Source organism: Populus euphratica, unplaced genomic scaffold, assembly GCF_000495115.2.
Source record: "Populus euphratica unplaced genomic scaffold, PopEup_1.0 scaffold66.1, whole genome shotgun sequence".
In the NCBI taxonomy this organism is placed as follows: domain Eukaryota; kingdom Viridiplantae; phylum Streptophyta; class Magnoliopsida; order Malpighiales; family Salicaceae; genus Populus; species Populus euphratica.
Window position 1 is genome coordinate 150,909 of NW_011499944.1, and position 13,176 is coordinate 164,084.

Here is a 13,176-nt window from a genome sequence, read left to right on the forward strand (position 1 = left end):
TTCAATTGGCTTCTTTTTGTCTCTGGGAATGATGCCACGTCACTGTCATTAGGCTTTTTTTAATAATAAAAAAAGTATTATTCTCCGTTTTACTGATGCTAAGTTAACACGTTTGGTTACGATTTTATAAAAGAAGGGACCGAAACTTTTCCATCATTTTTATTTTATAAAAAAATAAAAATTTATTCTAAAATTATCTTTAAAATATATTATTTTTATATATTTATAACATTTTTAGAATATCTCAAAATAACAAGAAAAATAAAAAGGAAATTAAAAAATAACTAAGAAAATTCAATAATATAATCTTTAGGCTAAATTCAGGCATGTTCCTGGCCCCAACTAGCTTTAATTAGCTGATTCGATTTAATTATTGGATTAAAAATTATAATTTTTTTTAACAAAAAACTCATTTGACACGTTGGGATGTTTTCTTAGATTTTACCTTCTCCATCCTCCCGTGAACAAATCCGCTAAACATTCTATATCAGCAATGATATATTTGGATGCGCAACTTTTCCTCGAGAAGGAATAGAAATCTGTATTAAGAAAAGGAGGAAGATGGCATTTATATTTTTGGATGGGAAGAGGGGCTCATTGAATCTTCTTCATACGGAAACGGAAAGTTGGAAGATGTTGCTATTAAAATGTTTTTTCCAAGATAATGAGTGCATGGGTTTCATCTCTGCCTTCAAGATGCATGATCTTGCATTATCGTTGTCTCGAGATGAGTTTTCCATCATAGTAAGCATCTATCTCGATATTTCATGGGATAAAAAGATGGCAAGACTCCCCAATTCTGTTTACAAGTTACAAAACTTGCAAGCTCTATACTTTCTGATGGATTCGAAGGGCTGCTGAAATGATCAGCCCTGGATGTTTATACCTAACCACCAAGCAGAAGTGTAGATGGTGGAAGAGGGTGTTCGGGGTCTTACTTTATTCGTTATTGATTGCGGAAATCTTGAATGTTTGTGCCAAGATATGCTAGGTCTTAAAAGCCTTCGAAAATTGAATATCGTAGGTTGTAAAAGCCTGTGATCTTTGCCCCGAAGTATGGAATATCTGACTTCATTTGAGAGTCAATCTGTATTGCCGGATGTGGAAATCTTGATTTGACTATGGAGGAAGAGAGATGAAGTCAGTCAGAAAGTGAATCAACTCAGCCTTCAAGTGATGTGGCTGCTAGAATTACCAGCAGCGAAATCTTTGCCAAACTGTCTTCTTGGATCTGCAACTCCTTGCTATCTCTCATGATCAGCCGTTGTGACAATTGCGTCGTCAGTTCATCTGCTGCTCATGGAATTGTCCCTCCCCCTGTCGGTCTTTATTTTGGATTCATGCTGTGGAAAGTTTGTTTGCTCTGATATCTGCTGCAGTTTTAGGTCAAAGGGAGCTTTTGGGAGCTGTATGTGGCGCCTGTATGTCTCTCAATGTCTTGCTCTACCTAGCTGCTGTGGCTTTCTGGAGAAGCATATGTTGTTAGTCTTGAATTATGGTCCTCTCAATTATTGAAGAATATTTCGTATATTATGAATGCTTCTTTCAATACTTTCCGATGGTTTATCTCGAGGCATTCTCCCTTTTGATTCAAGGCAATTGTCAATTTTTTCGCTGATCATGACCGAAGAGCATAGAAATTTATGACATCCTGTCAGAAGATTGTGAAAACTGTAAAATTCTTCCTCTGAACCCGCATATACCTGCAAATTGCTTCAAATCAAATCACTTGGAAGTTGCTGGTGTCTTTTAGGCAAGACAAAGGATTATTTTCTGTCCCGTTCTGTTTCACCAGCACCAATTTTACAGACAATCAAGCATCATTGATAGCATTCTGGGAACATCTTGCAGTGCTTATTTTGAATGGTTGCCAATCTGTCAATGCAAATGGATTAGCTCCATTACTCCTGAAGATATCTCGAACCAGCAGACTGGCCATGAAACCAATTATTTTGTTCTTCAAGGGAAAAGAGCTGGGGCTACACTTGAATTTTGTTGCTTTGAGTGGGAAGAACGTAAAATCCACAAAGATCAACAACCTTTGTGTTTTAATGGCCAGGCACAAATGATTACAGGGCTTTTACTTGGAGATTGCTAGATGGAACCCCAACTTGTGAATTCCTGGATCTCTTTTCCACAGCTCGAGAAAGCTGCTTGACTGCATCTTTTGGAAGGTGGCGAGGACTGGTCAGAAGTCCTCCATCAACAACAGGAGTGGTTCCATTGACATATTTACCTTCGAAATTTAAACAAGTGAATGTGTTTCTCAGTCAAGGGATAATGGAAATCCAGCAAAAAGAAAAGGAAATCCAAGAGAATTGATATTTAGATTTGGTGTATCTGAGAATCAAATATGCTGGCGAAGCAAATGAAATTCAAAGAAAAAACGAAAAAGTCAAGCTATACAATGCATATACACCAGAAACAATTACTGTACGCCTGTAAAAACGAGTTTAATATTGTTTTTCTTTAAATTTATATTCAACTTTTTTTTATACAGAATAAAGATCAAAATGATCAGATTCACAGCCTCATGGCCCATCATGTTTGAGCAACTAAAATGAAAAATCCAAAAGTGTTGGTGGTCTTCACTTTCGAACCCATAAGCCCATACTTATTTTAAAAAATATATTTTTAAAAAGATAAACAATAAATGATCTATCTCTATTTTAAAAAAAAAATAAGCAGGAGATATGTCATCTATTAAGGAAGACGATGTATTATTTTTATAAACTCAAATTCTGGTTACCACTATTATAATTAAAAAAATTTAAAAACTTATATTTTTTTTTTAAAAAAAATAATTTTTAAATTATTTTAACTTAAAAACACCACACTAACACTTTTATAACACCTACAAAACCATTCAATCAACTCAAATTAGTTAAAAAATAGTAAATCAAATTAATTTAATTTTGACTTTTCTCAACTTTAATTTGATTTTTCATATAATACCGAAACTCTAAATAACCATTATGAAGTCCTTTTCATTTTATAGAATTTATAAACACCAAAAAAATCCATTTTGGTGATTGAAAATGAACTTAATAATGAATTTTTTTTTATCATTTGAATTTGACAACCTTTTTTTTTTAAAACAACTGAAAAATAATATAAATAAGTTTGAGTATAACAATTAATGTTTTAAGAAATTAAAAGAACCTAAATAGTATATATTATGTTTATATTTAAAGATTGATGATCAAGATAGATTTTTCATGCGATCTTTGACACACCACTTATTTTTTGTGTATATTTCAATTCGGTCTCATTTCTTTTAATCTCACCCTTGACTAAACATTCAAAAGCAATTAACCTTTGACTATGATCAAATCATATAAAAAAACTTTAAGGATTAGAATAAAATATACAATGTTATCTACAATGTTTTATGAGAGGGTGAACAATGTTAGTTGTGCAGTGTTCATCTTACATGTTTTTATTTATAATTAATTTTTATTTTTATTAAATATTGTTACTAGAAATCATGACAATGAAGTGATTCATAAGTAGATTTGTGTTAATGATTTATAATGCATTAGGCAGCACAAAGGTATCATGTTATATATTCATAATCAAATGAATTATACAAAAATAACAAGAGTTTATATAAAGATGACAAAAGTTTATTTTTACATGAACTTCATATAAAAAGATATTTATGATAAATAATGATTTTTGACTAAATCTATCTTTATATATGTATTTTTCTTAGTTAATTTTATGTTTTTAATTTTTTATTATATATTATTATATTTTTTTATTTTAAAAGAATAATTTTTTCTAGTTTATTTTTCATATTTAATATTATGTTATATATATATATATATATATATATATATATATATATAATATATATATAACAAGTGAGATATTATAAAATAAAATTAAATATTTTAACTGTCCTCTCATCATTATAATATTCTAGCTCCTCGATATTTTTAACATAAATTCTTATTAAGTCAAAGCTACGTTAGATGTGTGAGATGAAGGACTTGACGATTCCTTAGTCCTTAAAATTTCATTCTGTCTTGTACGGATTTATTTTCTATATCAATTTCTTTTTTTTTTTGTTTTAAAGTTTCAATGCGAACCAAATTAATGAAAAAAATAATATACAACGAACAATGAGAGAGGTTGAACGAAGTAAATGACACAACATCCAATGTATTGGAAAACTTACATTTTAGTCTCTGTAACTTTACTTCCTCTCATACAATTAATTCTCTCAACATATAAAATATTTTTTTTTCTAATATTATGTCATTTCTTAATATAATATCAAAGATAACCAAAAATATTTTTTTCTAAATTTATATTTTTTAAATATAATCGTAAAAACTGATATAATATTAAACACATATTACTAATCAAACATACACTGAATTTCTCTCGTTTAATATAATAAAATATATAATAAAATAAATTTATATGTTAAATATAAATAAATATATTTTTGAATGATTTTTCTGATCGGTATCAACTTTGACATATTTAAATAAATTTAAAAATTCTTGTCAATTTAGAATTAAATTTGAAAATTAATGATTTTTCTTCACAAATCAACTTATAAAATCATTTATTTTTGTATTTCAAAAATAATTATTTTATTTTAAATTATTTTTTTATATTTGTAAATATTTTTTATGTTGATGTTAAAAATAAATTTTAAAAAATAAAAAATATTATTTTTATATATTTTTAAATAAAAAAATATTTTAAAAACATGCATTTAATTGCAGTAAAAGTCGAATCCAAAAGTAACAAATGAAAGCCACGGATAACAATTCTATAGCAAAATTTAAAATATATTCCTCTACTATTAGGATAATACCGATTTTAGACTTATTTTATTTTTTTATTTCATTATTTCCTTAAATATTTTTTTATTTTTTTATTTTTTAATTATGATTTATTTTATAATAAACTTATTTTTTAATTAATATACAAAATAAGCTACTTTAAATAAAACTTGATATTAAATTTTTTTCGATAGAAGTTTTTTATTGAGAATTTCATAAATTTCTACATAAATGTTTTTTGTTTAGGTACTAAATCGAAACTTAATGTATAGTTTGTGGTTCATTTCGAGGTTTTTCCTATGCATAAATACTTTTCTCCTCGTTATCCACGGCCGACGCGAGCGAAAACCCTAGCCACCAAATCATTAACACTCTCTCTTCCTCCTCAAAGAATCGATGGCTAAAAAACGAAAGCTCGACTCCAAATCCACCGAGCCAGCGGAAGAGCCGCCGAAGAAGCAGCAACAACAAGATCCGCCAAAAGAAGAGCTCCAAGAAGAGCAAAACGAAGAAGAAGTAGAAGAAGTTGAAGAGGAGGAAGAAGAAGAATACGAAGAAGTCGAAGAGGAAGAAGAAAACGAAGATGAAGCTGATGAAGAAAACAATCAAAACGCTCAGATCTCAGCTGGGGAGATTCAAAACGATGACGAAGATGAAGATGAGGAGCCCGTTGAGAAACTTCTTGAACCGTTTGGAAAAGACCAGCTGATTAATTTACTTCGGGAAGCAGCGGATGCTCACCGGGATGTTGCGGAGAAAATCCGGCAAGTGGCTGACCAAGATCCAGTTCATCGGAAGATTTTTGTTCATGGGCTTGGATGGGATACGAACGCTGAGGCTTTGATGAATGCGTTTAAGCCTTATGGAGAGATTGAGGATTGTAAAGCTGTGTGCGATAAGGTTTCGGGGAAATCGAAGGGGTATGGGTTTATTTTGTTTAAGAGAAGGAGTGGGGCACGGAAGGCGCTGAAGGAACCGCAGAAGAAGATAGGGAATAGGATGACAGCTTGTCAATTGGCGTCTATTGGTCCGGTTCCACAGTCGAGTGGTGGCCAGGTTGGGCCTGTTGCTGCGGCAGCGCAAGCGCAGCAGCCAGTTTCGGAGTATACGCTGAGGAAGATATATGTGAGTAACGTGGCAGCAGATTTGGATCCGCAGAAGCTGTATAGTTTCTTTTCGGAGTTTGGAGAGATCGAGGAAGGACCCTTAGGGCTTGATAAGGCGACTGGGAAGCCGAAAGGGTTTTGTTTGTTTGTTTATAAGAGTGCTGAGGGTGCTAAGAAAGCGTTGGAAGAGCCACATAAGAGTTTTGAAGGGCATATGTTGCATTGTCAGAAGGCTATAGATGGGCCGAAACCAGGGAAAGCTCAGAAACAACCGCAGCAACATCATAATTTGCAAAGCTCGCATTACCAGAGGAATGATGGTGGTGGTTATGTTGGTGGTGGCAGTCGTGGTGGTCATTTAATGGCGCCGGCTGCTTCTGGAGCTGGGATTGGGTTTAATCAGGGTGCTGCTGGTCCTGCCCTGAACCCTGCACTTGGACAGGCACTGACCGCATTGCTTGCCACTCAGGGTGCTGGATTGGGGGGGCTGACTAATTTGCTTGGGACTTTGGGGTCTGCTGCAGCTGTGAATCAGGGTGGTTTATCTAGTGCAGGTCATGGAGCCTATGGGAACCAGGCGAGCATAAGTCCGGGAGTGATGGGAACTTATGCGAATCAGGGAGCTATGCAGGGTGGATATCCAAATCAGCAGACGGGACAGGGTGGTTCTGGGAGAGGACAACATGGGCAATATGCTCCTTATATGGGTCACTAGGTGCCCCTCAGGTATAATAATAGTTATTCCACACTGGCTGAATTTTTGGGTGATTTCACACCTTGATTATGGCTTTTTAACCCTCATATCATATAAGAAAGTTACAACTCTGCCTTTACCATGCATTTTCCAAACGATTGGAGGATGCAATAGAGGCATTGCAGGGTTTGTAGCACTATGCATCAAGAAACCATTTTCAGTTTGTTCATTTTGTAGCATCTTATGCATTTAATGATCAATCCATGCACTTTTAGCGTTTTTAATGCGCTCTATGTGAATGCTAACATTTATTTGGTAGTCAGTTTTTTCAGACTAGTCTTTCCACTTTGGAGGTGAGCAAGGTCTTGTTCGAACCAATCTTGCTGGGAACTTTTTTTGCCTCTGAATTCAATTACGTTTAACTCTTTACATGCTTCAGCATTTAAATATATATTTCCGTGATTCTTTTAACCAATTTGTGAAAGATTCTGGCCCGAAACCTTTTCTTGAGAAATTGTTTTTTATGTTTTCTCATTCATTTTGCAGATCCCAAATAGGTGCATCAGTCTTTTAAGTACTGGCCTGCTGACTCTTCTGAAGTTTATGGAGCTTATGCAAATGAAGTCTTTATAAATATGACCAAAAGTTACTCTTTGCTGCAAAGGCCAGAATCTTAAAATGTCAAATGATGTTTATGTTTTCTCTACTTATTTTTTCCATTTCCTGCACCTTTTCATTTTTAAAATATGTATTTTGAGATTCAGTATTTGGTTTAAAAGCTTTGGGTACAATTTGACTAATTTCAAGTTCTGTATACTCTTTGGAGTCAATGTTGTTGAACAAAAATGTCTTTTGAAATTTCTATCATTAGGAATACATGTTGCTTGAACTATTTACTTTTCAGGTGGTGCTTTTCTTTAAATATTCCAATGTACTTGGTTTTGTTTATTAGAAATGAATATTTTCAACTCTTTTATTATCTGAATCTATTTGCACTGAAATGATGTATATTAGAACTGGAACTTTGCTGTGATCTATTGGTGCAATTTCTTGTGATGCACCCTTTACTGAAATTTGAGAACAATCTGATGTGCATGGTGAATATGATAATGTAGCACAGGCTGCTTATAATTTGTCTCTGGAAGTGATCTTTCTGTGCAGGTTAAGAGCTCTAGTCCTTGCTACTTTGCTTGCAGTAATGTTACGTGGTTGGGTGGAAATTGTGGGGGGAGGGAGATTTTTTTGAAACTTTTAACATAATTTGATTATTCAGAATTCTGTAAAATTGTCTTGTGATGCAAAAATGGTTTGACAAATTTTTACCGGGCAGTTTTAGAAGTAGTGGTTTTATGATGTGGAACTGTTTTAACTGTGGGTTTTCCATGGTATTGGGATGTTAAGTTGATCGAATTGTTTCACTCACATAGTCTATAATAGAAGCATACATTTTTTTTTTATTGAAAACTGGTTTTGACAACTTCTCCAAGATTTGGAACTTCCTCACCCTTCTATCAGAATCATCCTGTTTTAGAAAAATTTTAATTTTTACTGTATGGGAATGATTTAGCTTGTGGTTTAACTTGGAAAAAGTTACCATGTATGTTTTGAAATAGTTCTGAGATCAAATGCTTTTGAAGGTGGTATACTTTTTTTGATCTCCCATGGGTAATGCTTTCCACAGTCTAAAATTTGCCAGTTTTGAAATCAAAACATTTGAAGAACTTCTGTTATCGGGAGAGATGTTACCTGAGAGAAGCTTGAGATTTGTTTCTATCACTGTTCAATGATCAGTCTGCACAAGTTATTTTATTAAACTTGTTTTCATATATCTGAACCCCACTGTATATGAGGCCCAAGGTGTGCCTTTATGGATGTTCTGGTCACTGAGCCACAGAAAAATGGGTGGTTGCAAGGGAGTTAAAAGGTAAGAAATTTGTTATAATGAGATTCTTTAGTTCTCCTAATGAAGTCTATTAATTCTCTACATTGTAGAACTACATAGAATTGCACAAACCTTGTCTAGAGCCACGCAGTCCAACCCCTGCTAGATTTTGATTAAGTTCAGTGGTGTTAAATTGCAAGTTGAAAGCATTTTGCATACAACCTTATAACAATGTAATAAAAGGAAATAATGTGTGCAAATTAGTCAGAAGATTATAAATTAGTTCTAATCAAGTTCTTTAATTAGTCCTTATCAAGTTCTCTAATTTTCTTAATGCAAACTGTTAGTATTGTTTTTACATCTTAGTACACAAGTACATAGAATTGCATTGGTCCTGTCTAAAAATCATGGGGTTCCCTGTTAGATTTTGATTAAGTTCAGCTGAGTTAAATTTTGCGAGTCAGAAGCATTTTTCCTGTTACCTTTGACAATGGTATAATAGGAAATATGAGGTGCACTGTTTTGTTTCTTCTTTTTGGTGTGCCTGCACGCATGGAAGTCATGCCCTCTATATGGTTTGTTTGCATTTTCTTACTTATCATTTTCATCATTCTGTTACATTTTGCTAATGACAATATATTGTGCTCCATGAATGACAGAGAATATGTGCTTGAAAGGGTAAATTAATGGTATTTAGGTTTAATTTTTTTGGGTCACATGTTATGACCTACCTATTTGATAAAGAAATAATATTTATTTATTGTTATTTTACTAACCATTTTCACAAATATATGAATAAAAAAAATTATGGACTAAACAGAGTGACAGCATTTTCTGCCGAAAACATGAGGTAGCTGAAGGTTATTATGTTCTACCACAGGTTTCTTAGATCTTATTATGTTCTACCACAGGTTTCTAAGATCTAGTTACTTTTCTCTGTTTTGCACATATTTTGATCCTGAATGGATTTGATATGGTTCTCAATGGGCAAAATTTTCACATCTGTCACATTTCCCAAGTTTTGGTTGCCTTTCCTCTCCAGACTTTCAGCATTATTTTCATGGAATTTCTTCCTTTGTCTTTGAGAACTCCAGAAACTTTTTGCCTGTTATCATTATTTGGATGTTCTGCGTTAAGGCACCTTATGTACCCCCATAGACTCTTGGAATTCTCTCCTTTGCCGTCCTAAATGTGTTATGACAAAGATTTAAGAAGTATACAGTTCTCGTGTCTCAAAAAAAAAAAAAACAGAACAAGTTTAGACTGGGACACGGGGACAGTTTTTGGAGGAAATCTGAGTTCCTTTCCTAATGCTTTGCACTCCGTTGTACTCATGCGTGAGCTTGAATGCGATTGTGAAGTCTGGATGGGTTGGGTTGAAGCTGGGAGTATCATCTGATTTTGACCACCGTGGGAGCTCAAAGTGCTCTCAAACAAGAAGGCATGGCTGCGAGATGACCAGGATGGATGATTAAGATGCCAATGGCCTACCTGTTTCTGAGTGTCATTGGTGGGTGGAGTTAGGATTCCGGCACGAGGCATGTATTTTGCAACTGAGAAGGTTGTGATTCCATGTAGACATTCTTTATTTGGAGTGGGCTGAAGCCCTAACTTGTAAGTCTTGATGTTACCAAGCCTAACTTGTAAGTATTGGTTTGCCTCGCCCGTTTTGGGAGCATGATTTCGTTGATTTCTCTCTCTTTATTTTCTATAGAATTACTAGGGCAGTTTTTTTATTCGAAAAAAAGAAGGAAAAAATTATAATAAATCAGGCCCATGTATTATCAAGCCTACCGTTGTCTTGGACAATCGTTAACAACATTAAGCTCAAGCCCCGGGGTGGGTATTTCATATAATAAACAAATGGAGTCTTAAAAAATCAGAACTAGATAAGAGAAAATAGAAAAACCTACTATTTATTTAATATTCCCACCACTAAAATCAATACTGATGAATGCTGCCATCCATTTTTGAAGTTTTCCAACCAGCGCGCACAATTTCATGTTTAACTTGTAGTTGCTAAACCTGGCAATCTAGGAATTTGTGTTTTTGTGTATTTTTGTGTATGGAGCTTGATTGGGGTTGGATTTTAGGTTAAATTAAAAAAGATATAATTGATTAGATAAAGCGTGATTGATTTGGTTAAACTTGTATTAAAATTATTTTTAAAAAAGAATTAAATAATATAGTTTTAATAAAAATTATTAGCTTGGTAACTTACAAATTAATCTACGAAACTAGGATTTTTCAAATTAATTTTCTGATTTTGATAAATATGGATTTGCCGGGAAGACTTGGAAGTGCTTAAACTCTGCATGTGTTTATGGCACCAAGTAACGGCAGGATAAGCAAAAGAAGGTGGTATGAGAAAACCGTCCGTCAAAACCTTTTGGGATTCTCATACTAAGCAATATTGTGATGATAATGAGAGCCAAGTTTGATTAAACAAAAGGTTGCTTAATAGTTGATTCTTGCAATAAACTTGGAGCACAACATTGTCCAGAAACAAACTTGATAATGTTCTGTTGACACCATTGCTTTTTTTTCGGTGCTGGGAGCCCTGAATTTCATAGACTCCATGGACATGAATCTGTGAAGCAAACAATAGTAGTAAGATTTACAAACGCTAGAGGGAGAGAGGAGGAATATTTAAAGTTTAAAGTTATACCCCAAAATGTTACTTAATTATCCATAAAAAAATTAGTTGTTTTTTTTTTAAAAAAAAATTATGCACCCAAGTTATAAATCTGAAGATTTAGATAATAATTTATTTGAAATAAATAAATAACCTAACATGTATTTTTATGGATAGATGAAAAAAAACTATATTTAAGAGAAAAGTTGGCTGCGTCGGATCAATATAATAACTTAAAAAAACTATAATTTTTAATATGACTATTAAATTATGCTAAATTTTTTATAAAAAGTTTGTGAAGCTCAATTATATATATAAAACTTTTTTAATGGTTAATTCACTACACATTTAATAAAATTGGATTGATTTATTATTTTTCTATATAGACTCGATTGATTTTTGCTATTATATAAACAGTCGGTGTGTTATTTCAAGAAAGATATATGAATCATTAACTTTTCTTCAAAAATATACAAGAGTTTTCTAGTTTAGAATTGAAACCCTAAAACTTGAAAAATCGTAGCTCGACGGCAAGAGGTGCTAGCTTCACTCCAAGTTTTGCAAACAGACTTAAAGTAAACGAGGGACTTAATTGATGGGCATTCTTGAAAGGAAGTCCATTATCGAACCCTGTAGCAGCTCTGTCACTAACCATTTTGGGTTTGCTGATCATCTCACTCTTTCAGCAGCCATGGAGATACTCGTTTCTTTACATTCATCAGCCATGGAGACTCGTTTCCTTACATTGATCCACACAAATACTGTACTAAGATAGTTATTTATTTAGAAAACCACAACTAAACAAGTTGTATTTTAAGATTTGTAGTGTGATCATGTTGATCTTTGTCTGTAAAGTCGGCAGTCATGTCTAAGCAGCAGAAGGAAATGTTTGTTGGGCACAGAGTTGGTGTCTCGTGCATGCTTGTTTAAAAAGCATTCCTCCATATGTTATCGGAACTTGTACGTGCAAATTCTTAGGGGCTCGTGGCCTGCTGTACCCCACCAGACAATTAAAGCAGATGCTTGCCTGCTCAATGAGGATGCCGGCAGTTCTTAAATTATGCAATAAAAAAGAATAAATCGAGTGATAATCAATAAAGAAATCGTTTAGCCATGAGATCATGTTAATGCTCGAAATCATCTGATCTTAATTACCTGTGGGATATTTGAATTTTAAAGTTGTATTTGGTTGTTTGGAGACGGCAATATATATATATATATATATAAAGATCAGCTGATTTCGAGCATTAACATGATCTCATGGCTAAACGATTTCTTTATTGATTATCACTCGATTTATATTTATTGCTAAGTGAAAATAATTCTATTAATAACACCTACGAGCTTATTCTTCATTTTTCATTAGTGTCCTTGCTCCTCCATCCAAGTACAATTAATAATATTCGTTAATGGAACCAATTCACAATTTGATGTATCACTAGCAGATTGATTTACGTGATAAAAGGGATTTTTTATTTGTTTTTTATTTTTGTTAAAATACATGATTTGACATAGTTGTAAAACTTGGTTTGATATATTATCTAACTCAAAGTTTAGTTATAGGTTTGAAAAATTAGTCTAGATAAATTTAAATATATATTATTTTAGAATATTTGTTATAAAAAATTAAAATAGTATTGTTTTGATTTATCTTTTAAAATAAAATTAAATCTTATTCAATATTTTATCATATCAATTATTATCAGTTAGGTTACAGATTGACTTATCAAGTTTAACTTGATAAATTCTTATTTAATTTGACATAAAATCTAACTTAATCTATGTGAAATCTTGAATTTACAAATCTCTAAATTAATATGCGGGGTTATATTGGGTTTAATAAATTGATATATATGTTAACTTTCTAATATAAATGGGCTGGGTAATGGGTTCCATTAACTGAAAACAAACAGCACTGACTAACAAAAAAAAGAAAAAAAGAAAAAAGAAAGAAAGAAAGAAAGAAGGTAGATAGGTTCAGGTCAGCATTGGTTTAAAAAATAAAAATGGAAGGGATGAAATTAAAAATTGAAACATACATCGGGGACTTGTTTGTT

General features: G+C 32.8%; 1 protein-coding gene across 2 annotated transcripts; it reads left to right on the forward strand.

Annotated features, from left to right (window-relative positions):
- The first annotated feature begins 5,117 nt into the window (after window positions 1-5,117).
- LOC105137303 (UBP1-associated protein 2A-like) lies at window positions 5,118-9,716 on the forward strand. Of its 2 annotated transcripts, XR_844536.1 has the most exons (3): window positions 5,118-6,634; window positions 7,149-9,364; window positions 9,396-9,716. XR_844536.1 is itself a non-coding variant. In XM_011043004.1 (2 exons), exon 1 carries the CDS (start codon window positions 5,199-5,201, stop codon window positions 6,621-6,623), a length of 1,425 nt encoding a protein of 474 aa, XP_011041306.1. In that variant the 5' UTR covers window positions 5,118-5,198; the 3' UTR covers window positions 6,624-6,634; window positions 7,149-9,716. The 2 variants fall into 2 exon arrangements, 1 of the variants encoding a protein (XP_011041306.1); XM_011043004.1 differs by having other exon boundaries at window positions 7,149-9,716.
- The last annotated feature ends 3,460 nt before the right edge of the window (window positions 9,717-13,176 follow it).

Bases quoted from the DNA above. Each gene is read 5' to 3' on its own strand.
- LOC105137303 (XM_011043004.1), top strand. From the start codon at position 5,199: ATGGCTAAAAAACGAAAGCTCGACTCCAAATCCACCGAGCCAGCGGAA.